Raw genomic sequence first — 25,672 nt, forward strand, 5'->3', positions numbered from 1 at the left:
AACAGTTCTTGGTGTGCTTCTTTTTTAGTCAATCACAAGTCGGATGACTATGCCGCATCTTTGTGGGTTTGCCCTCGTCTATTTGTGATAACAAATGATGACAAAGCAAAAATTCCAAAAAGCAAAATGAAAGAAATTACCATTTACTTGCAAAAACAGCATTTGCATGAATATGGAAATGTACACATGGGGGGGGGGGGCAGTCTTTGTGATTTTACACTCGTGGCAGATGATTAGAAATTCAGACAGACTTGTTTACAATCAAAGCAGAGAGTTTTTTTTTTTTTTTGTCCCCCGAGGACACAAGCTGCGCCTCGGCACACATCTCAAGGTGAGCCGAGCAGCAGATGAAGGGAGTCGGGATTATAAATCTCAACATTTTATCTCATGTAACACTCATCTGAATAATTCTCAGGTTAGCTCTTAGCAAACTTCACTTATCTCCGAGACCAACAACTGCAGCAAAAAAAAGTCAATTTGATGGAGTGTCATCTGACTCTGTGCTCAGGTGTTACTGGTGTGTATCTCTCTGGGCAGAGGGCACTTCAATACTCAAGGAGAGTCGGGGTGATGCTCGGGTCAGCCTGAAAAAGAGCAGCTTTCCAAGTGCTGCAGAAGATGACAACATGAGAGTAGTTTGAGTGTTAAGACAAGTCAGACTGCTTGTCTTTCTAAAAAATCTGTGCGCAGATGTTTAGGAAATAGTTCATAGGCAGCTGCAGGATGTTCATCAGAAACTAGGCACCACGACATCTGGGAGCTGCTGTTGCAGTCTGACTGTCAATGTGTGTGTGTGAAAACAAAAATGAGACTTACCCTCACTTTGCCTGTTATGTCTCCTCCAGTGTTTTGTGCGCAGGTGACATATAGATCCGAGTGCATTGGCGCTATGTTTAGTACAACGAGCGCTCCAGTATACGAACCGAGAGAACGTCGACAAAAGTGCATATTACCCCGGCAGGTCCTCAAACATTTATGAGTTCTTCAGCTCGTGTTGCTCCGCAGAGGCCTGTTAGATTTCATTGCATAATTCTATGCTCTGTTCCAGCGCCTCTATTGTTGCCAATGAACCTCTGTTTATTTGCCAGAATGTTTTTCTATCACGGCTCCCTCGGCTCACAAGCCAGAATACCAAATGATTTTTTCATCATGGAAAAAAAAAAAGGTCTGCTTGATCCTCACCCGTGCAGCAGACGAGACCGCTGGAAAATGGTTGCTAACACGACTTGCCTAAAGCAAAACACCTCAGGCCGTCTTCATAGTATCCGGTACATAATCTCACTATTAAAAACTAAATTAAACTTTTGAACATCGTGCTGAAAATTATTTTTCATGATATTTTTTTTCAGTTTGTCTGTGACGTCTCTAAATGAATACCACAGGATATGAGACACTTATGCTAATATTTACGATTTCCCCCCCGACATTATGGATTTTCTTCTCTCTGAGGCAACCCCAAAGATGGTGCTGGGCTCAATGTGTATTTGAATGACGACAAGATAATAGCACACATGCGCTTATTTAGAGATATTCATGTGTCAGGACAAAGTTAAATCAAAGTTTTGTGAGCTGTCCGTGGTCCTGAATTATACACTTATCTATCTATCTATCTCAACTGGTATCTTCAGAAGCAATTTGCAACTTTCCACAAGAGACAGAGAGAGCACAAGAGGAGATATTTATCACATAGAAAGAAGGCTGGCATGAGGAAACTAGAGGAGGAAATGAAAGAAGCCTGCATAGAAATGTCAGAATAGCCAAACTGCAATAAATTTAACATGCGCTGCAGATACAGTACATCAACCCTCACTGGCCCCTGATGCTGCTTAGAGTATGTTTAAGCCTGGGTTGATCAGATCAACCAGATACTGTCTTGTATTTTGGATCCCAATTGTAAACATCTGACTGACTGAATGGAGGTTTTTTTTTTCTTCCCCCCTTCAGAAACACTGCTAAGATCAATACATGCAGGAAGTAGAGGCACCACTGTGATCTTATGGCTCCCACTAGTGCTCACTCAGTTCACTTGCACCTTCTGCTGATTTACACACACCCATAGCGGTCCACAAAGACTGCAGCACAATCCTTGGCAGCTTCACTCACAGAATCAGACTGTTAATACAGTGTGGAATCACAAACAGCAAAAAGAAAAGAGAAGGAAAAAAAACAATCTGCTGGCAACCCTGTTTATTATCTACCATGCATGATGACGATGAAGCCGGATAAACCAGCAGCGTGTGCAGACAACTTGGGCATGGTATCAAATTCTTAAGAAGAAGAGAGGTGAGGTGAGGAGGTGGACAAGGAGAGAGAGAGAGAGAGAGACTCTCCCTCAAGGTGTCTCCTTGTTTCTGTCCTGCGGGACAAAGAGTAAAGTATTACCATAAAGTTTAAAAAATATGTTTTTAGATCAGAAGATGAAGAGAATTTAATTTTAAGCATCAGTTTGCAAGGACAACTTTGAAACAGAAATGTATTTATGTCATTGGAATTAAATTGTGGAATTCTTTAAATAATGATTTGAAGGGTTGTGTTCAGATATTTCAGTTTAAAAAATGTGTAAGAACAAAGTGATCAGCCTGTATGAAATTGGCAGTTAGTGTGTTCTGTGTGTGTTTTCCTTCTAATTTCCGAGGAAGTGAAGACTGAATTTGTCAGATTTGTTTTATGTTGATATTCATTCATTGATTGTAATTTGGACAGAACCATCCAGACATTTATTGTTTGCTTTTTGAGTAAGGGGGCAGGCAAAACAAGATTTCTCCCTGCTCCTTTCCGTACATGGGATGAAGTGTGAATTGTTTTTTTCTTTTTCTGTTGTGTGTTTTGACATGTACGGAACAAATAAAAAAAATGAGGGTAGGTGGGTGAAGGGATTCATTTTCTCCATCAGCTCTTCAGTGTTCTTTTGTAACACACCTTTATAGGCCTGAAGCCAATTATATGCACATGCACACAACTAAAAAGTGCACATGCAAAACACACACACACACACGCACACTCACTGAGGCTGCACATTCTTGCTGCTTGTCAACATGCAAGGCCGGCAACTGCTTGGGGCCCCAGACCAGTAGGGGGGGCCCCAGAGGGCAGAAAAAAAAGTAAACTAAAGCAGCGACCCATAATGTGCACATTTTGCAATGACAGTAGGAAACCTCCATAAGGGGGCCCCCATCTCACAACATTCACTGTCATTGCCCTGCAGAACGCTGGTTGGAGGGCCCCCCCGATTGATTTTTGCATTGGGCCCCAACGGACTTTAGAATCTCAACTGCGCGCACACACAAACACGACTGTGAAAGCAGGAGCTTTAGCACCAGATACACACTCACTACACACTGAAGTGGGGGGAAAATCTGACACTTTGAAGACATAAACACACAAGAGGGAGAGGACCTTTATGCACCCGCTGCCTTTCAAGGTACTTTTTTTTCCCCCACTCTGCGTTTGTCAATGACAGCAGTTTTTATTTACTCCAGCTATAAGGTCAGAACAGTCCTCTCTAACTGAATCACGGTGCAGGAGGGGCTGTGTAAGCACATAACCCTTTTTTTATTTATCCATCTGTCCTCCTTCCTCTCCACGAGTTCATGCCTGCACCAGCATCACACGGAGGCAAACACCCGCCGCACAAGCCATTAGCGGTGGCAGAACGTAAGCTGTAATTACCATAAATGATTGTCTGCTAATGGTGGCTGCTTGAAGGTACTCTGTTACAGCTGCTGGACTGATGATTGATTCATCCTCTACCTGAAGTGGGCATGACACCTTGGGAAGAATGAAAATGTAAAAAAGAGAAAAAAACAAGCCATTAAGTATAGGAGCTCTGTTTCCCCTCCTCATGGTTTGAAGCACTAATGAGATGTTTCCAGAGCTAAAGGTTTCCACACATTGAAATGAAGGCAGCTCCTGCAGAGAGGCAGAGTTCTTCAAAAGCTCACAGCAACAGCTTTACTCATTCTCATCTTACTGATTTATCACACTAATGAAGGCTTATGCATATTTTTTAACAAGTGCATGTTTTTTAAAAAATTTTTATTTAGCAAAGTAGGTCAAATATTATTTTGAAAGTTTTACTTTTTGTTAGCAATCCACACAATACCTCTCTCTCTTTATCTCTCTCTCTCTATATATATATATACATATATATACATATATATATATATATCTATGTAGGACATACAGAATACAAAGAACTAATGTGGACTACTATTACCCATAGAAAGGTGACGTTGATATACCTACATCAGGGAAAGAAATGCAAAGTAAGATAAACCACAAAGCAGATAAAAAAGAAAACAGCTTGTGAAATTGCATCTCTAGTTGTGGAGCTTGTGCTTCTTCTACCATTTTATCTCAATTATCTGTCCCTTTCCTCTTTATGTGTCTCTCTCTGCTCTCACACGCACGCACACACACACACACACACACACACACACACACACACACACACACACACACACACACACAGTATCTGCTGAATGTAGGTCAGTCCTGTAGAGAGATGTGAAAGTGAATAGTAAATCAAAACTATCTATCAGCTGATGCCACAGCAATGCTTCCCTGAGGCTAAGCAGCGATGCTGTACAGCATGCAAGCGGATAACTATATTTGTACATAAACACACACACACAAGCGCACACACACACACACACACACACACACACACACTCATGCACTAGTGTTTTGGTGAAAACATATGGTAGAGGTGCTGAATAATTTAGAAGGATAAAAAAAAACAAAAAAAAACAGCCATTTTCTGAGTTCCACTAGGAGGCCACTCACAGCTGAATGTGTTCCAGGTGTCAGCATTACTTAGCATGAAGTCACCTGGGAAGTACCTGGGTGATCTCTCTTCTGGTGAATAAGATTACATGTGTGGCGCTGATAGTTTAAGTATTCAATCTGCTCATCTCCCTCTTACACACACACAATGCCAGCTCATTCAAATGCAGGTAGCAGGCTTCCTTTTTCTCTCGCTGTCCACCTCACTGAAGCTTATGTGAATAGATTAATAATACCACCAGACATCAGTCTTTACAGTTCAAAATTAGACGTCCTTCCCTTTCTCAGACTGGTAGCTGCAGCACTACTACACAAGTGATTCATTTATTCCCTTTGTTCACGTAATTGACCATCTGTCCGGTCCAATCATGGTGCATACCAAGGTTGCAGCAGAGGACAGAAACTCAACAGCTCCAGTCAAGAGAAAGACAAAACAAAAGACATCTACAGGGTGCAAAAGTAGCAGGACATCTGCTAGACGTGTGTCCCTGTGTCTTCGTCTCATATTCAACAAATGAATGCATCACAAGATTTTCTATCAATGTCCAGCTGAGCAGATGTAACATGTAAAAGCCCAAACATGTAGTTAACTGCCTTCATTTTAAAATTACTCTGGAAAAACTTAATTGGAGGGAAAAGGGGGCGGGGGTTAAAAACCACTGTGATATGTGAAAATATTGTTAACTTCTGATTCAACAATAACCTTCAAATCAACACTTACAGTGAGACATAGAGCAGAAAACATCAAACTAATTGTTACAACTTACCAAACATGTGTTGCTTTTGTCTTTAGCCTGCAGAGATTGTTAAAGGATGCATAAACATGAACCTGTGCAGGAGTGTTAACATCTGTTTCTTGTGTTTTCAGGCTAAGAAATAGTGATAAATAAATATTATTCATTTATAAATCATTCTGTGGGAGAAGATAAAAAATAATAAAGACAACCCACGTATTGGAAAAGTACAAATTAGCTTAGTTGCAATATGTAGGTAAAGGCGAAAAACAATTAACAGGACTACATTTCCTCACCGAGCGTGACGTCATCTGTACGCGACGGTGAACACGTGACGTTTTGTTTTGGTTCCTCTCTCTCCAGCGGAGCGATGACAGTAGATCTATCTGTTTCCTGTCTTTACCATGATCTTCAGTCAAAGTCGAGAGGAGGATTCTGCAGGATAATGGACTACATCCTCCTCCTCTGTTTGAACGCTCTTCTGTTTTGTTCCTGCTCCTCTTCACGGCCAAACTTCGTCCTCCTTTTCGCAGACGACTTGGGTTTCGGGGACTTGGGGTGTTATGGACATCCGAGTTCAGTCACTCCGAACCTGGACCGTCTGGCAGCGGGAGGACTCCGGTTTACTGATTTCTACTGCACCAGCCCGGTCTGCAGCCCGTCCAGGTACACTCAGTATCTGTACTTCATGGAGGACTGATGCTGACTTATTTAATTTATTTAATTAATTTTATTAATTTTATTTTATTTATTTATTTAAATTTTATTTTATTTAATTTTATTAATTAAATGTATTTATTTATTTATTATTATTATTATTGTTATTATTATTATTATTATTTTTTTTTTTGTTTTTTTGTTTTTGTTTTGTTTTGTTGTAAATGTCCCTATTATGAGATAAATAAAGGATTATCTTATCTTATTCAATGTAGTGTTATTGTCTGGGAGGAATGAAAAGGTTGCATCACTACTTGTCAAGAAACGTTTAAATCCAAGCACACACGTTTTAAGATTTTAAGGATCCTTGTTGTATTTTTTTGCTAACCCTCCATACCTTTAAATTAAAATAACAAAATGTAAAGTAAAATAAATGTACCCTACAGCACAAACTGGATGTATCATTTAATGTCAGAAGAGCGAAGAGCATAACTGAAGTCTCGTTCTTTGTGGGAGTGAACTATTGTTTCCGTTATTAGTTTAGTTTATTTGCAATTTTTTTGAAAGAAGAGTCAAACAGAAAAATAAAAAATAAAACACATGTGCAGGTAGGTGAGGTAGAAACCCCATGAGGGCTTATCTCATAACCTCACCTTAAGAGATTAAACAAAGTTAAAATAAAATACAGTAAAAATCACAAAGTAAGAATATTTACTATCACAAATAAAATTCACTCCAATTGAAAATTACATTTAAACATTGAAAACATAAAAATAGAGCAAAACAGGAAATACAGTATGTAGACAATATAACAAAATCAGGAACTGATACTGGTATTTTATTCAATTTGTAATGCATTGGCAGAATCATTCTGGATACTTTCATGTAACTAAAGCTGTGAAGTTAACAGCGCTGTTTTGTTTTGATGGCTTTCCAGGGCATCATTGCTGACCGGGCGCTATCAGACCCGCTCGGGAATCTACCCAGGAGTGTTGTACCCGGGCTCGATAGGCGGCCTGCCTCTGAACGAGACCACTATCGCTGAAGTGTTGAAACCTCAGGGTTATGCTACTGCTGCCATCGGGAAGTGGCACTTAGGAGTCGGTGCCGACGGGGAGTTTCTTCCAACCAGGCAGGGTTTTGACCAGTATCTAGGGATCCCCTACTCCCATGACATGGTGGGTGAATAATCCCAAAAAAGAAATCAATGCAAGATTATTTGTAAAAAGTTGCATCACTTAATTTCTTTTCCACAATATTATATTTAATATATTTTTGTGTGTCCGTGTCCGTGTCCAGGGACCCTGTTGGAACCTGACCTGTTTTCCTCCTGATGTAAAGTGTGTTGGACTCTGTGATATCGGCACTGTAACTGTCCCACTAATGCACAATGAGATCATCAAACAGCAACCAGTCAACTTCCTCGATCTGGAAAGGGCTTACAGTGACTTTGCGACCAATTTTATTTCAACATCAGCCAAGAAGAAACAACCGTTCTTCCTCTACTATCCTTCCCATGTAAGTCCCGGAAAACAGTGTGTCAATGACTGTCTTTCAATGGTCACAAGCAAAAAAAAAAAAAAAAGTTCTGTTGAATTTTTATTTTATTTTCAAAGAAACACATTTTTGTAAATAAGTTATTGTTGTTGTTATTTTTCTCTACAGCACACCCACTACCCGCAGTATGCAGGTCCAGGGGCAGCAGGGAGGACTTCAAGGGGCAAATTTGGAGATGCTCTGCTGGAGTTCGACAACACAATAGGGAACATACTGACAACGTTGGAGAAGACAGGAGTGCTCAACAACACACTCATCTTCTTCACTTCAGACAATGGGTTAGTTCTGTACCTACAGCGTATGCAAATGATTATATACCTGTGACCAGTCACTGATAAACTCTCATGCATACTTTTACGTCTCTGGAAACAGCAGAAAAGTAAATGACAACCAAAGAACCGACAAAGCCAAAGAGTTGTTGTTATCAATGAGAAAAGGTTTATTTATAACAACAAAAGAAAACTGAATTTGATGAACAAGGTGAAGGGGGGGGGGGGGGGGGGGGGGGGGGGATGTGCCAAAGAAATAAACTCAACAAAACAAAACCAGACCTAACTAGTCTCTAATCTCTTAAAATAAACCCAAAAACAAACCGAACTAACTTCTCTACAAAATATTGAAAGAGAAAACTACACGGGTGGCACAAACCACACTTACCTCGTGTTTCTAACAAAGTCAACTAAGTAAGTGTAGCAAATGTATACGGGGAACCCCAATTTACCTAGTCCAACCTCACCACAAACCTTTCAGAACAATGATCCAAAAAACAAAAACTGACAGAGAATGATGATCCATCATGAGTGGCAGAGAGCTGCAGAGTTGGTGTGTTGTTTACATGGAGCCTCTCAGGTGCTGATCATTCAGTTGCTAGGTAAAACAGGAGAGGTTGATGAGGTGATTACCTAGAGGAGCAAAGCAAAAAGGAGTGAGGTCTCATGCTGTCAGCCATGTAACAATACATATTCATCACAACACACAACAAACCAAAGCTCTTGTACAGTCGTTGTGTTTAATATCTGTTTTGTTGTATATCTTTGCCCACATTTCAATGCTTTTAATATTCATTTTCATTTTCATTTATTATACAGGAAAGTTTCAAAGTAACATTAAGTTACCTGACTCAGTTTAAAAAAACTGGTTTCCAGCAGCTTCCTGTTCTGCAGAACATGAAACATAAACCACAGTCATGACACATCAAGACAAACACATTTACAGGACATTAACATGAGCTAGACAGATACAGACAAACAGAAACAAACAGTACAGATACTGTGAACAGTACATGAACAATGAGTGCAGGTGGAAGTGTGGAGAAGGTGTCGTTTGTATGTATTTTTTTAAATATGAGGTAGATGGTAAAGTTCTAATGTGATGGGGAATGTCATTCTAAATGTTGGTGTATGTAATATTAAAACGATTGTTTGTGCGTAGGCCTGAACTGATGCGTATGTCCCGCGGAGGTAACGCCGGTCTTCTGAAATGTGGAAAAGGTACCACATATGAGGGAGGCATGAGAGAGCCGGCTATCGCTTTCTGGCCCGGGACCATCAGGCCAGGTGAGGACACCTCAGACACCTGCACATGAAGTTTAGATGCTTCCAAAGAAGTTAGTTCTCTTAGTCTAGTGTTAAAATAATCAGAACATGTTTTCCTTTTTGTGACTAAACCAACCGTCACTGTGAATATACATATATGTATATATATATTATTTAATTTAAATGATCAATCTACGCACACTTATTTATGTAAATACTGTAATTGACATCTTAATTGACCCATCTGTCACATAACTGCATTTTACTCATCATGTTACTTCAGCATCTTTTGCACTATTCACCACTGCACTGTTTCATATTTAGTCATGTAAATATGAGTCTTTTCTTATTCTGTTTATTGTTGATATTTAATGTTGTACCTGTACATAAGAGAGCACAGTTCAACAAAGTTAAATTCCTTGTGTGTGTAAACATACCTGGACAATAAATCTGATTCTGATGTTCTGATGTTCAGATCCAAACACCAGCTTCATTTATTGTTAGAAATCAATTATGGAAAATGTTACACTGAAATTCATAAAACTTATTTCAACGGGACCTTTGAATGATTGCTGCTCTTTCTTCCCTCTACGCTTCTCTTTAGGTGTTACTCATGAAATAGCCAGCACTCTTGATATCCTCCCCACAATCGCACGCTTGGCAGGAGCCTGTCTCCCCCAAGTGGTGCTGGATGGGGTCGATATGACTGAAATGCTCGTCCACCGAGGGAAGGTAGCGGAATCTCACTTCACACTGTGTAATAACATTGAATCTAAGCGGATGTTGTCACCTTTTTGTTTTTTATATATTTTTTTGCAGAGTAAGAGGGAGACGATGATGTTTTACCCCACAGATCCGAGTGAGAAGTACGGCATGTTCGCTCTCAGGTTAGGGAAGTACAAGGCCCACTTCTATACTCGAGGTACAGCAGGCTTCATGTACATTTTGTTTTTTATTTTTTATATTTTATATTTTACATTTTTAAATTCTATTTTATATATTGTAATATCTTCTTATTCTGTATTATTTAAGTTGTTTCTAGTTCTGCTTTATTTCCTTGTTAATCGTTTAGCACCAATACACCAAGTCAAATTCCTTGGCAATAAAACCTGATTCAGATTCAGATTCTGCTCATTTGTCTAAATGTTAAGATAAGTAGAATTAAGCAGATTAAGTAAAATCAAGCCGTTAATTTTACTCCAATGCTTTTCCCACGTCTGTGCATCAGGTGCGACCCACAGCGGCACCACCCCAGACCAAGACTGCCCAGTGTTTGCGCTCCTCAAGGCCCACGACCCCCCTCTGGTTTTTGACCTGGAGGCCGACCCCTCGGAGAACTACCCTCTTTCCCCGGAGGATAGACCCGACCTCCAAGCTCTGCTGGAGAGAATCAAAAAGGTGAAGGAGCAGTTTGAGGCCTTCATGGTGTTCGGAGAGAGCCAGATATCGAAAGGAGAAGACCCCAATCTGGAGCCTTGCTGCAATCCTCAGTGCAGCCCCAGGCCCAGCTGCTGCCGGTGCTGATGGGAAATATAAATTCTCTTGTGTGTTAATAATGACAAGGTGGGAAAGTGTGGAGGTATTGCACTAATTTTTGAGACAGCTAAGCTTTAATTACTGCTCATGCTGAGAGGTAATAAAGCAATCAATCTGTTTCCTCAATGAGGGGACTTTTTTCTTACTGTTGCTACTGAATACACTTAAAGTTAGTGTGAAACAATATACTTATGTTTGAATACATGTTTAATTTTCAGATTTTTTAATGCTTTATTCATTCTTTTTAAACACAAAGGGCCATCTTAAAGGCTTTATATGTGATTTTTTTGATCCAGCAGATGTCGCCCTTGAGCACCAGCATGAAACCAAAACAACTGGCGCTGCATTGTTGTGTTAGCATGCTAATGCTAGCGATCTTTATTCTGCTCGTATCTTCACACTGCATGTAAATTTACCTGAAATGAGCGTGATCTAGAAACACAGTTAAGCAGTGAGTACAGTATGTTATTCTTCTTTTCTCTAGTCCCTCAATTAAACAACTTTTATACTCGAGGGGAGGAGTCAGCCGGCCGTCCGGGCGATGTAAACAAAGTGAAGATAGGACTCTGAAAACTCTGAAAACATCACAGACAGTGGGACTCGGGTGTTACACCCATTGTAGACAGTCATGACTCACAGAGTTATTTTCAGAGGATAGACTTGATTTCACATGTAAAGACTTTAATGTGAAGATTTTTAATTCTAAATGACATTCTGATTCATTCAATCACACAAACAATCAACAGTTCAATAAATAAAGGACCATCAAGCTTTTGGACATCAAGCATATATTTTATTCATAAGACCAAACCCATGACAAGGCAGAGTGATTTTTTTGTCTTTTTTTTTTTGTCTGTTTTTTCCCTGGAATTTTACAAGTCCTTGTTTTTAAAGATACAAGATAGGATATGTTTGTTCTGTCACATACTGTTTTTGCTCTAGGTATACAGTGAAGAATCTCGTTAATGTAATAAAGTTGAAAGTTTGCTTTAACTGTTAATGTTAAATGTCTCAGCGGCTATACGGGACTAGCTCATCCTCAGAGGTTTGTTTTTGTGTAGCTGTGTGGAGAGGAAGAATTCTGAACTAGGCTGTAACGAGATAGAAAAACCCAAAAAAAAGAATCAGAAGCAGATAGATACAGATCAGAGACAGGTCACGCTGCTCAATGGTGAGTACTATAATCAGCAGGTTGCAATAATAGCTTTTCAAGTGGCCGCTGACTCGGGTCACTACTCAGCCCTAAGAGCAGATCGGTCGGTTGTCTGGTGGGGTGTGTCACACACTGATGATGTCACAGCTCACAAATGTGCCCTAAATGTGCTGCTGAAGCCTGTGTGTGTGGAGAGTTATGGAATTGGCAGAAACCCTAAATGCCACGTGTGTGACAGTTACTTACATAACATCCTGTGTGGAAACGGAAGACACTTAAAAAAAGAAATCATTGTAGATCACAGATAATTGTGTTGTTTTTTTTCTTTTCCATCAGGGGTTGTTGTCTGGTTGTAATCTTTTTTAAATTCTTTTAAATGTACATATTCTTTTCATAACATACTCAACATAAAGGACACAGCACTATTGTAGATTTGCTATTGTATATACATGATCTAACCGACGGCAATACATATGTAAATAACCCCCCGTTACTAACCACCTGCAAATAGCAACTTACAGTGACACTGAAAACCTGTAGATCTGAGGTGTTTCTTCTGGTGGACTGTGACTGAAGGCGGCCATAAACACTGCAAAACTATACTAAAGGAATATTGCAGATGGCTTTTTGTGAATGCATCATTTTGAATGAACAAGGTACGTTAATGTAAGCCGATCATATGCTACAATAACCCCCTAAAGAAGGTTATTGTGTAATGTTGGAATGATGCTTTAACCTTTGACATGACTGAAATCAATAAATAAAAAGTAGGAACATGTTGCCATCCCTTTGATCAATCACAACAAAAAGTCTAGCCATTTACAGATCTATAAAACCTCCCATGTAATGCTTTATAAAAGGTTTACTGTGATACCGGGACCAAGTAAAAGACGGATGCTCTTATTGACTACCACTTAGACTTGTCTGTCGTTTATACACTGCCACGTCAAAAAGGGAACAGAGACCAGGATGTCACTGAAAACCAGGGTTAAACAGTCGGACGTGTTGAGAAATATGGCTTTTCAGAGGGCCTATTCGTTCTTTTACCTGAAAGTCACATCAGTCATAGCAAAGCAATACAGTGATTTATGGTTTTGCATTTGTTACAGTTGAATGATTATCCGATGAAAAGCTCCGAAAACCGTGAAGGTCGGCCAAGCAGTGAGATTTTGAAGTCTGAATAATAAAAAGTAAAACATTTGTGTCATTTCATCCAAATGTGCTGACAGTAGCTGCGTTGAATCCAAGCTGAATACAAATATCTGCAGGGCTAAGAACATTCAAAGGTCATGCCAAGTCATTACACCTCTTTAATCTCTTACACCTGCTTTTTACTCCCAACAAAACAAAAAACCTTTACTGTCTCAGCTGTGTGTTTGTTAATTAGTCTGGATGAGGCGCCTGTATGTCTACTCTCTATACATGTATTTACAACACACACTAAAGCAACACATGGGTAAGCTCGGACCAAGGACGGTTCACTGCACTCTCTCTACTTTGCTCCAAATGTCACTATCTCGTAGAAATCAAAAGAGCAGTTTGTTGATATTGAACAAATACATATTTACAGTAAAATGAAACGCTTGATCACCACACAATTCCCCCTCGCTGATTGTTGAGCTGCTTTGCCATTCTCTAGGATATGTGTAAAGTCCCTGTGTCTCTGTGTGCAGTTATCCTACCAGCCATGCATTGAAAAGTGTAACAGCAGTAGTAGGTATATTTTGTTTTTTCATTTCAAAAGAGGGAACCCTTTTAAATAAACAGGTGCTCAGCGTCTTGGTTTTTTCATATCATAGAAAAAGATAAAAGAAAACAGGCAATCGATCCATCAAGATGATGGAAATAAACAAAGACAAAGAGAGATGAGTGAGTGAATGAAATCAGTCAAATGCCAAGCGGTACTGTAGAAATTAAAATCCCAAGTTCAGAGGAGTGTTTTACAATGAGGGAAGAAGACCCCCCCCCCCCCCCCCCCCCCCCCACTGACAGCACCCTCTGGTGGCAAACTCAATGACCATACACAAAAGCTGTGGAGAAGGAAGCAGGTCGTCATGGCAACACTTCTTACTCCAGGTAGATGTCCTCGGTGGGGCAGGCGTACTCCAGATGCTCCTGGTAGTACTCCTGGAAGGCCCGGCTGCAGACACAGACGAGAGCATAATGATCGACCTGCCAGCAGCTGTTATGACGCAGCACTCCACATGTAATCCTCTCAGATTTTACAGTCATGCACTGAACTGTTTTACTAAGAAGTGGCTGCTTGCTGCAAACACAAAGACTGATTGCCTCATTAAAATAATAATCCAGTGCCAACACAGAAGGACTCCTGGTGAATTAGCTTTGCATGAGTTCTGCCTTTGTCTTTGTGTCTCTATCTTTCAAACAGAGCAGGAGTGGCTGGTGGATAAATCAGGCCCCGCCCCTTCCCATGCGCTGCTGCCTGCCTTATTCAAAACCAACATGGCTGAATCAGACATGACTAAGCATGCAATCGTTATTTAACCCTCTATGCATGCAAACATATACAGTAAAAGACTGAAAATAATCCAGCTGCAGATTAGAGCGTTCAAGTGAAAAGATTATATTAAGTCAACTATTTTGTTTGGACTATAATAGAAAACCATGAAAGATAACTTTTAATATGAAGTTGAGCTAAATAGTTTCAATTTAAATGTCTCAACGGTGGAAATATGTCATGTGGACTCACCCAACACACTCTGCTACAGGTCGCATGGACTCCTGGGATACAAACACATGGCAAGCAAATCTGTTCAGCATCGGGTGCTTTGTGATGAAACCAAAGTAGCTGCAGAGAGAGAAGAAGACAACATGATTAAATATGCCAGGTGACACACAGCGCACTTGTGTAACACAAGGGCAGACAACAAGTGGGTTCATATTTACCAGTTGTTCCTCGGATGACATCCGCAAAATGAAATGTTTTTCATCTGGAAGAAGTGACTACATCTGTCATACTAAAGATGACAAAAAAAAAGGTTACTCAATCGTCAACAAAAGAAGAGTTGCAATATAATTCAATATTTGAGATGTAATTGTCCATGTTTCATTCATTCATGACTTCATACCTCATCAAGAGTGTCATATTCATCCTCCAGGCTCATGATAAGTTTCACTCCTTGCAAGCTAATCTCTAACTCGCACAGGGACGGAGGCCGCACATGTACCGTCCGTTTCCTAGATATCGCAATCTAACACACAAAAAAATATGTACATGTCAAAACAAACAGGCTTCAGTGGCACATATTTGCACACATGCTTGTGTCTGTTTTTTATCCAATCTTACCTTCTGCATTGCAGCACAGAGAATCCCATTGCCTTGGTGATAAGGTACCTCAACAGACCCCAAAAACTGAACGCTGACGGTCTCGATCCAAGCTGGATTTCTTTTCATTCCTGCACAGTATGATGTGAGGAGGTACATGCAGATCATGTTATTTCACAAAAATCAGGATGAGAGCGTATAGGAGGACAGTTGAAGTAACTCTTAACTCACCCAACAACTCTTTAGACTGGCCTATGACCTCGTTAGCATAGAAGGCAGGAAAGATTCCCCTCTCCCCCGTCCGCATGTTATAACCTCGGTACCAGTAATCGTCCTCTTCTTCCTCCACGTATAAAGGGTCGTCCACGTCGAGCTCCAGCTCATCTGCATGTCTGGGAATAAACCTGCAAAGAGAAGCATAGGAGGGGAAGAGAAATGTTGTGTTCTTACATGGAATAGATAAAAAAGCTGGGCACACAATAGCCTGCAGTGCTTTAATTAGAATTAATCTGATTTCACCTGATCCTGGCTTTGTGGGGAGGGGGGAAAGAAGAGTGTCAGAGAAAGATGTCGGAAAAAAGGTTCAGGCGGACTAACAAGTTCTAAATGTGGGGACGTAATTATCGAAAGAAGAGAGCAATTACATCATTACACATGCACAGGTGGTGAATGTTGTGAATATTACTGGCCAGCTGGCAGATCTCAAGATCAGCTGTTGCTCAGATATCTGCTCCCCCCCCCCCCATCTAACATAATTAGGGATTCAGTATTGTTGACCTCCACAGCACAATGACATCATTGAAACCGTAAAGAATCCAAACAAGGACTCTTCATCCCACAATAATTCAATTACAGTAAGTAGGTAGGCTGTCTTACCTGTAAACTGCCCTGTGTGTCTGGTCCCTCTCCTCTCCGTTTATGGTACAAGAGAAAAGTCCAAATGATTCTGTGCCTGGGAGAGCAAGAAAGACACCTGTTAGATGTTTTCAACACCTTGAAACTACAATAAAATTCTGACATGTTAGGGCCATTTCTTCATGTAAACTTCATAGAAGGACGTTCATATAGAAGATAATTGGATTTCTTAAAAAAAAAAAAAGGAAAGCCTTCATAATGAGCTATTCATTATGTAAATCACTTGAATCACTCATCATTAGGGATATGAATCTTGAAGTTAGAGCACAGATTGATGATGGATGTACTGGGAGGCAGAGCCCTCCCATAGGTCATGTGTGGGCTCTCTGCCAAATTTAGATCACATGTTAATGTATCATTCTGACAGTGATCATTTATGCTCTAATGCAGTACATTCTTTTTAGAAATTAGAGTTTTGGCTATATTGCTAGTTGGTCATAACCTGTATGGTAACTTATTTACTTTTGCGTGAGTAAAAAGAAAACTTTGACACTTTGAAAATTATTGCTTTCGTCCTGAGAGTTAGAGGACAACGTTAATACCACTCTCAATGGTTAATGCTATATATGATGTAGCAAGGCCAGTTTAGCTCAGGTTGTTAGAAAAACTGAAAACTAGCTAGCCTCCGTCTGTCCAAATGTAAATCTCTCCCCTGAAATTCACTTACACAAAAATAGCGTTTTGCTTGTTTTTTTTTCAGACAAACAATGTCAAGTTTTTGGATATGAGTCATGAGCTGGTCTATTTTGAATAATACAAGCAAGCTAGAATTGTATTTTTTAAAGTGTGTTACCCACTACCAGGTAATTGTCAGACAAGGTGAATAACTCCAACCTACCCAAACAACTCTTTTTACATTTCCACTGCAGGGATTCAGGTTGATACATTTGACCATTTTACACTTTGTTAATGCGGGTCTCCAGCAACATAAACCAAAAGTTCCTCACAGTAGCTCTATCTTTAGATGGAGGCAGGATGAATTTTTTACCACTGCTTCCAGTCTTTTTACTTCTTATTATCAAGAAGTAAAAAAACATTCTTCGGATCATTTCTTATTCTTTTGCACATTTTAAAATGTTATCTTTGTTTGCAGGTACATATCTGACTTCACTTTTCTGATTGAAGAGCAACTCACTGGAGGAGCGGGAGGTGCTGTTGACAAACACATTGAGAAACTTCTTGGAGAATGGAAGGTCCGCCTCAGGAGAGGAATCCTCAGAAGAACTGAGAAGTTCTGGTCTCAATTCCTCATCATCATGACCATAACCCATTTCTCTGGTTCCCAAAGGCTCCTCGTCACATAGCGTGGAGAGCTCGCTGTCGTCGCTAAGAACAGAGGTGCACCTGATGGGAAAAAGATATTTATAAGATTCATACATACTACATTTAAGTCTTCACATTCACTTGTATGTTTGTATACCTTCTGAGGCTGACTAGTTCAAGCGTCGTATTCTCATCCACCACTAGTGTGTACTTCATTGAGTCATAGGCCAGTCCATCGTCTTCACTGGGCTGTCTCAGAGCTTTGTCACACAGTGGAAGGTCATTGTCTGACAATGGACGGTCTTGGACACTGGAATCAATGGGGGGTGAACTGTCAAGCTCTAAATCACTACCCCTGTAGGACTGGTTCCTCAAGCCATCCAGGAATGGGTAGGAGTCCGCATCTTCCTCCTCCTCTTCATCGTTATCTGTGGAGTAGGGGAGGCTGAAGCCGGGGTTAGTTTGAGCTGTGGGTATGTCCAGTGTCAGGCTGTTTTTGACCTCTGTGATACGTTCAAGAGAGGCAGAGGAACGGCTAGTCGGCCTGGGCTCGGTCTCTCGTCCTTCATCTTTGTCACTGACCACACTCTCGGTGAGGCTCGGTGATTCCAGATCCTTCCTCCCTTTGAGCATCATCAAGTCATTGTTGGGCTCTTCGTCTTTCTCCTGTCTTTCTTTGTTCTTAGATTTCTTGTCTGTGTAATTTTTACTGGCATGCGGGGAGTATAAATCTGTGGTTTCCCTACTGTTGTTTGCACAGTGCTCCAAGATTAGAGGGCTTACGGTGTCCCCAGTTGGATTACTCATATAAAGAGAGGGGTTCATCTTTCCTCCTTTTAAAGACTCCACACTCCTCCTCTCTCCTGGTCCCTTGCTATCCTTTCTGTAACCTTCACTCTCCTTCCCCTCCGCCTCCGATTCCCCAAGTCCTATTTTCTTCCCTTGGTCATCCTCAGTAAAACCATCGCCTTCTCCAATGTCTGAAGACGGTGATATGGTGTCTGACACAGACACCTTTCTCTTGAAGCAATCCTCAGGACAGCTGATTGGGTACGAGCCCTCTGAAATCATCCTGTTGACCAGGTTGCTAAGCAGCCAGGGCGAGTCCGAGTTCTCGCTCAGGTCGTCTTCGCTTTCTGAATCGGATTCTCCTTCGCTTGTTCCATCATAGTCATCTGCACCGGGCATGAGCCTGGGTCCCACTGGTAAGTAGAAGGAGCGTTTGAAGCTCTCTAGACTGTGGTCTGGTTCTATCTGCAGCACCATCTGTCTGGACAGGCTGTCTTCACATTGCTGAGCCGGAGGAAGAGTCTCATCTGGGTCAGCCTGGTGCTCATAAGACAGGTCTTCGTCCACACTCTGCAGCCCCATCAGAGCTTGAACATCATCGTATGAATCAGGAGGAAGAATTGGTGAATCAATAGGAGACGGCGTAGCAATAGTGGGTGAGGGTAAAGGGGAAGGAGAGGCTAAGGGAGACAATTCTTTGATTGGGTCAGGCTGGCCAAGGAGTAGGGATGCTTTCAGTCCAACAATACCACTGTCCTGTTCTAACTCAGTATCCGGATCCAGTTCCTGGTCAGATGTGGGCGAGCTGGCCTCCTCGATGGAGTTGGTGAGGTGAGACGAGCGTCCACTGCTACTGTCGTCACTTGTCAGGTCCAGCTCCGTCTCTGAAATGGAGGAGATCATGTTTGAGACCACCGGACCTCCGAGGGCAAACGCTGCCTCTATCTCCCCTTCGATGTCGGAGTCCGATCCTGGAGAGCTGAGGTCCTTGTCCTGGTCAGAAGTCATATAACCCTGCTGGTTCATATCGGCTATCCCCGGGTCTGAGGACGGAGAGGTGGAGTCATTGGATGCTGCGTCCATGGCAGAAGGTGCAGAAGCATGAATCATGCGCGATTTGTCAAGAGCGTCTGAGCGGCTGGAGGACACATAGCTCGAGAAGGAGGCGGACTCAGAGGGCTCAATGGACGGGAACTCCACATACGATGAATGATTCTCCTTGCAAACTATATCGTACGTCTCCTTGCACATGAACTCCACTTCAAAGTCCTTCTCCAGCTCCTCATCAGACAAGGGCGTATCAGCACCATCGTCATTGCCTCCAATGGGTGCAGTGGATGACAAGCAGCGACTGGTTCCGTCTAGGTCTAGGTCGGTCTCCGGCTCCATGCCCGACTCACTGGTGATTGTGTAGGTGTCAGTGGCAAGCTGGTTTGAGTGTTTGTGGTTGTGGTGGCTGTTGAGGTCGTGGTCCACCTCTGTGTCTGAACACTGGGAGTGTTCGTCGACAGAAGGTACCCTCGCTGTCTTGATTGAAGGGTCGGCATTTGAATCGGTGACATTGCCAGAGCAAGGGTGGGACTTGTGTTGGCCAAATGAACCTGTGAAGATAAAAAAATAAGGGATGGGGAAAAAAAGGCCATAAGAGAAAGAAAATATAGGGTAACATAGATATTGATGAAGAACATGAAGTGGAGTATGGAAAAAGGGGAGACGCGAAAGCAAGAGCTGACAATAAAAAATGAAATACATTGGCTCCCAGTTACTGCTCGCATCAAATGTAAAACTCTGCTAAAGACCCAGCTCTTTCATGAATACCTACTAACTTAATGATGATGGTCTCCATATTATTGATGATGATGATGGTAATGACGATGGTTTTTGTTTGATAACGACGACTTATAAGATGGTTTCTATACTGATTAGAGCTCTCAAGAACTGCCCTCAATGTTGTGCTTTGCCTCTGGTCACTTCCTGTCAGCACCTGTGTGTCCAATCAGACTCAAAGCTGATCGTTTGCTCTTACTGACATTGTTCCCTTTTTTCTAGATCCTTGCTTGTGTTGTTCTTACTCTCTGATGTACGTCGCTTTGGATAAAAGAGTCTGCTAAGTGAATTGTAGAATTGTAGAAGAGTAACTGAAGGGATGTGAAATGCTCTTCTCAAAAAAAGGGTATGTGGGATGAACAAGTTTTTCAAATGCTTCTTCAGTCGAAAAATAATGTCTAATTTGATTCCTGAAAGTAGACCAGCCACCAAATTGCCCTGAGATATTTTGAACATATTACTGAACAAATCCAAATTCATGTCACGTCACGTCACTTCATTTCACATCACGGCACTTGACGACACTGATGTTAATGGAATGAGCGTTGAAACTTGCTGGGCTGGCCTTTTTGTTACCGTATTCGGGCCTCTCCCTCCTGTTGCCCTCCATGTCGCATAAAAGGGGCCTGTGAGGGGACTGGGGGTTCCCGCCCTCCCCAGCCAGTTTGAGTAGAGTACCTTTGCTCTGAGACCCTGGTGCCTGGGAAACTGGAGAGGCTGGGCACTGGCCTGTCACATGGTTACCATCCTCTAGACATGAGTGGGTTGGAGACAGACGGCCTGGAGATAAAAAAAAAAAGATACTTATTTTCTTACTGTGTTTAAAGGCTTTATATGTGCCAGCATATGAGCACCAGCATGAAACCAAAACAACTCGCGGTGCATTGTTGTGTTAGCATGCTAATGCTAGCGATCTTTATTATGCTCGTATCTTCACACTGCATGTAAATTTACCTGAAATGAGCGTGATCTAGAAACACAGTTAAGCAGTGAGTACAGTATGTTATTCTTCTTTTCTCTAGTCCCTCAATTAAACAACTTTTATACGTGACTATAATCTACCAGACACATGAGCAGCATCTGTTGTGAGGTATTTTGTCATATAAATATTGAAGTGAATACAATGTAAAGATATCATTAATTTACTGTTATTTATTGCAGGTTATTAATAATGGACCTACCCTGTGATGCTGGGTTATGTAAAGAGTCCTGCCAGCTTCCTTTCTTTGGAGACAGACTGCTGTTATTGTTCAGTGAATCCTGGAGAGAAAAGTCAAAGGAAGTTAACAAAATAATATGTACAGTACTGTTGAAAAAGTTCTTCAGATAATGTGCACTTTGTGATTGACCAGGGCGTCAGGCTGCCTACCTGCGACACAGCAGTGGTGAGGTTCAAGGTGGTGGGTCTGCTCTTTAGAGTGCCAAGACATGGGGAGGGCGGAGGGGATGCAGAGGGGGACGGAGGAGCGTCGGGGTCGACCTCTTCATCCTCATCATCTTCCTCGTCGTCATCTTCATCGTCAATCATCTCAAACTCTTGGAAGTCATCCTGGAAGGAACAGACTTGGTGGTGCATGTCACTCTTCCCCAGAATAAGGGAGTCCTGAGGCCAGAGGAGAGAGAGGAAGAGAGATACTCTTTTACATAGAATAAAACAAAAGGATACATTTACTGATTTCAGATGGGAGGTGCACTAATTAAACCATCTTCTGTTCAAATGGTAGAGGGCAAATTCTTTTCTTACAAGCCGGCACAAAGTAAAAAATCTGCTCTCTTCTGCATACTGCTCTACTTCATTTTCCTTTAATAAGCTTTGCCAAGAACAGATTTTGTCTGGGAGATGAATAGAACCAGAAAGAGTGCAGATGGACAGGATGCAAGTGAATGTTCTTTGATTACACAGAGGGCATTTGTAAAACACACACATACACATAAAAGCACAAAAATGGGCAACTCTGCAAAACAGTGCACATTAAAAAACAGCCGCAGTACATTTTGCTGTTATGTTCTTTTTCTCAGCCTCCTGTCATCTGTGCGTGTGTATGCACCCTCGAATGCATTAATGTGGTTTTTGTTTATTAGACAGAGTGCATGCTTTTGCATCAGCAGCATTGCCACTTTCTTGTGATAAAGGTTGAAAAGGTGGAAATAATTAAGTTCCTTCATACAAAGAAGGGATGGAGAGATTGTGTGTGTGTGTGTGTGTGTGTGTGTGTGTGTGTGTGTGTGTGGAGGGGGGTTGTGTGTGTAAAAGAAAAACAATAGGAAGGGCAATGAAATGAGAGTGGATCAATCAGACATCTCTTAGGTTTCAGCTGAGTTACTGGAAGGCAAGGCACTAAATAATATTGATGCTCTATAGAAACACACCTCCAGAAGCATGTTTATGTTGCTCAGTAGCTTAGTGTGTTTGCTAGAAACAAACATGATGCCATGTCCATGAGGCAGTATATTGACACACAGTTAAAACTGGCAAACGTACTGTAGATAGAGATTTGATACAGAATAGATCTTTATTGTCATTGCTATAAAAACAACAGTTTAGCAGTTTTTTTTCAATAAAAAGGATTTATTTTACATATTTAAAATACATTTAAAATCATCGTTGTTAGACTAGCAGTTCAACGCTGCTCGCTGCCTTGCGACATATTGCACAGCCCGACTTCATGTTTTCTCTCGTCTTAAATAGCGCAAAAAGGGAGTTTTTTTAAACAGGAATGTTCTAGAAAATGAACTTTGTAAAGTGAACTGCTGACAGGAACAAAAAAAACAACACGAGGGAGGGAAAAAATCCAACGCTGTCAGTGAAACAAAAATCATAATTAACAAGGCAGAAAAAACAACAACAACAGGAAGTGGAAAAAACAGAAGCCTCGATATTCAGATTGCCACAGACAACAAAATAAATCTTCTCCAGTGTCACAGACCGCGCCGCCATCACTCGCTTGTTAGCTTGTTATTTGATATGGTATTCATCGTTATATTATATATGGTATTCATTATGTATTTAGACTTTATTCATTTAATATATTGTTGGACTAAAACATAACAATTATCTAACATTTCCAGGGTTTTTCATCCACACTTAACCTTAACAAGGCAGACAAACATTGGCATCATCATCTCTCCCTGATGAGCATTACTGCATTAAGTGAACAGCTTCTTCTTTCATGCCATGATAGTGCACGACAACAACCAATGGTCATCTCTTCCCTACTTTAAATTTGACAGAGCAAACACAAGGGTGGATTTATCAGGTTTGCAGTTTGAACAGCGCAGCAGTTTTCTCTGCCTCTCAGTGCAGGCATTTTAATGGAGGCTCTCTCTCTCTCTCATCCATCCACCGCGCTGCACACAGTTCTGCTGACTGCTGCTGCTGCATCTACTTTATGCCACAAACATCGCAAGTCGGTCTATGACCCCTGATAATACACATGAATATGTATGTTTTTCACATTTACATTTTCTTTCTTCTTCTCTGATTTAGCTGTTCAGATGTGATGAGAGTCGTGTTTTGGGTGTCTGATGAGAAAACCTTTTCATCGGTCATTACATTCACTCTCAGTTCTCGATCTATTGTCAAGCTTCAGACTGCTGTTTTCGAGCACTGACCTATAATAATCCATCACTGAGGATTTGTGACCCACAGTGTAAAAACTCAGAGGTCCATCAGCAGCGGTTATGAAAATGCCACTTCTGTCTGGGAGAATAAATCTGAAGCGTCAGACGACCTCCTTCAGGGAGGCCACCTGACAGACGGTTATGCAGGCTCAAAGAAAATACAGAGAACTATAAATAAGAGTTGTGTGTAGGTGAGGATCGATCCCCCAGCGGTCTCCAGCTCCCAAGGACATCACATCCAGCCCTGTGACTGTCCCTCCTATTTCTCTTATGTAAGCACTGCAGGCTCTCCTGCAGGCAGGGGAGAACCACTGAACACACCTTAGCACTGAAGAGCACAACTCCAGTCAAAGCATATCAAATAAGTATCACGGTAATGTGGAACTCTTTGTGTCACATACAACACAACATAATCCTTACAACAGACCAATTCAAATTTTCCAAACCTTCTTTTTCAGACTATTGTTTATTAATTTCTGTTCTCAACAATAAGGCGGTGTCTCCAGATGCATCCATTTGACTGAAATTAGAATTAGAATTAGCTGATTACTTATTAGCATGCTACAATATTGTTCAGCTTGCCCAAGTCTACCAAGAGGGGAGAGAGAAGATGCCTTTTAGGGGCCATCTTGCTTAAATATTCTTCTCCTATGTATTCATTTTAATATCTTATTGCTTTTATGTGTCATATTTTATTTTTTCATTTTTATATATATTTTTTAAAATCTCTCAATGATTTTCTAAACTACTTTTTTGTCAATAACTTTTCAGCACTCTCACTTTGAACTGCAATTTAATTTGTCTGAAAGGTGCTATATAAATAAAGTTTGATTGATTGATTGATTGATTGATTGATTGATTAATGAGCTGACCAGATGAGAGAGAAAAGCACAGGACAAATTAGAGTACCTCAGCAAACACCGGTCGCATGGCTTTTGCAGACACGAGGGACTCCATCATATCAGAAAAAAAAGTGAAGGCTGAGAATTAAGTGATGTGTTACTGTAAGAGCAAACAGTTTTGCTCGTGGAAGTGCCAAAAAAAAAAAAGATACTTGCATAAAACTAAATTAACTATTCCACGCAGGCAAAACTACTACAACAAGAACAAATCATTATTTACCATTTAAAACACCTGTATTATATAAACACAGCTCCACCAAATGATAAAATGAGGCAATGTAATGTTAAATAAAATGTTACCTTCACAATCACTTTTTATTTTAAATTTTTTGTATTTTCAGAAAAGGACAGTGTAAATAGTGTTTGTGTGTGTGTGTGTGTATGTGGCCCCCGCAAAGCTTGTAATCTGGATGGATTTATACGGGAAATCATAACAGCTGTTTGAAAGCACCATCATTAATGGAGACCACCCAGTGAGTGATGGCCTCCATCTATCAATCTAACGCTTCATTTTCTACATTTTTAAAACTCAGTGTAGCGCCACCTGAGACACCGAGGCTCTGTCACGTACTGAATTATGCATGTGCTCATGGTGTTCAATAAGGGCTCTGGAGAGGTGGAGATGGATGTTAAAGAGACAGAAGTGAAGAATCTGGGGAAGAGATGGAGCAGACAGCAAGCAGGGTGGTTGTGTTGGAAAGATTAAGGGGTGAAAAAAGAGAGAGGGTCTGTCACTATTGTGGCCTCTCTCTCTCTCTTTTTGATTTTCTGAGTTAGAAAAAAAAAAAAAAAGGTCAAGGATAAAACAAACAAATCAAACGGTTGAAAACACACCGTCAAACCAAACCCCATCGAGGCTTTTGCAGATAATAAGAAAGAACAGCCAGAGCACTCGGCCAGCAGCTGCTTCCATTTCCTCAGAGACGGAAAAAAACAGTCGGTAAGCAAACCTTTTATCCTCAGATGACAAAGTGATGTATTTCACGTCTATTTGTTTTGCTCACATGTTTTTTTGTGCGCTCCATTCACACAGGCTAAGTACTGATCTAAAGGGTAATGCAGATTAAGACCTGAACCCCCATAACCAATTGGAATTCATCAGAGCTGCTGCA

General features: G+C 41.1%; 2 protein-coding genes across 3 annotated transcripts in view; one reads left to right on the forward strand and one right to left on the reverse strand.

Annotated features, from left to right (window-relative positions):
- Nucleotides 1–5,875: 5,875 nt before the first annotated feature.
- On the forward strand, nucleotides 5,876–11,582 carry arsa (arylsulfatase A). The gene is made up of 8 exons (XM_061035065.1): nucleotides 5,876–6,185; nucleotides 7,114–7,354; nucleotides 7,476–7,694; nucleotides 7,842–8,011; nucleotides 9,165–9,289; nucleotides 9,873–10,000; nucleotides 10,088–10,190; nucleotides 10,497–11,582. The coding sequence occupies exons 1-8, from the start codon at nucleotides 5,890–5,892 to the stop codon at nucleotides 10,790–10,792; spliced, it is 1,578 nt and encodes a 525-aa protein (XP_060891048.1). The 5' UTR covers nucleotides 5,876–5,889; the 3' UTR covers nucleotides 10,793–11,582.
- mapk8ip2 (mitogen-activated protein kinase 8 interacting protein 2) overlaps nucleotides 11,576–25,672 on the reverse strand; it is a 29,575-nt gene continuing 15,478 nt past the window's right edge. The window contains exons 3-14 of one of the 2 annotated variants that reach the window (XM_061035063.1): nucleotides 21,407–21,640; nucleotides 21,219–21,297; nucleotides 20,614–20,817; nucleotides 17,579–19,811; nucleotides 17,294–17,502; nucleotides 16,120–16,195; nucleotides 15,475–15,647; nucleotides 15,265–15,374; nucleotides 15,047–15,169; nucleotides 14,865–14,935; nucleotides 14,668–14,766; nucleotides 11,576–14,097 (exon numbers count right to left, since the gene is read on the reverse strand). In XM_061035063.1, coding sequence (XP_060891046.1) covers nucleotides 14,025–14,097; nucleotides 14,668–14,766; nucleotides 14,865–14,935; nucleotides 15,047–15,169; nucleotides 15,265–15,374; nucleotides 15,475–15,647; nucleotides 16,120–16,195; nucleotides 17,294–17,502; nucleotides 17,579–19,811; nucleotides 20,614–20,817; nucleotides 21,219–21,297; nucleotides 21,407–21,640 — 3,684 coding nt within the window. In that variant the 3' untranslated portion in view covers nucleotides 11,576–14,024. The remainder of the gene's footprint in view (nucleotides 14,098–14,667; nucleotides 14,767–14,864; nucleotides 14,936–15,046; nucleotides 15,170–15,264; nucleotides 15,375–15,474; nucleotides 15,648–16,119; nucleotides 16,196–17,293; nucleotides 17,503–17,578; nucleotides 19,812–20,613; nucleotides 20,818–21,218; nucleotides 21,298–21,406; nucleotides 21,641–25,672) is intronic. The other variant, XM_061035064.1, reaches the window with a different exon arrangement.

Source organism: Labrus mixtus, chromosome 4, assembly GCF_963584025.1.
Source record: "Labrus mixtus chromosome 4, fLabMix1.1, whole genome shotgun sequence".
NCBI classification, from domain to species: Eukaryota; Metazoa; Chordata; class Actinopteri; order Labriformes; family Labridae; genus Labrus; species Labrus mixtus.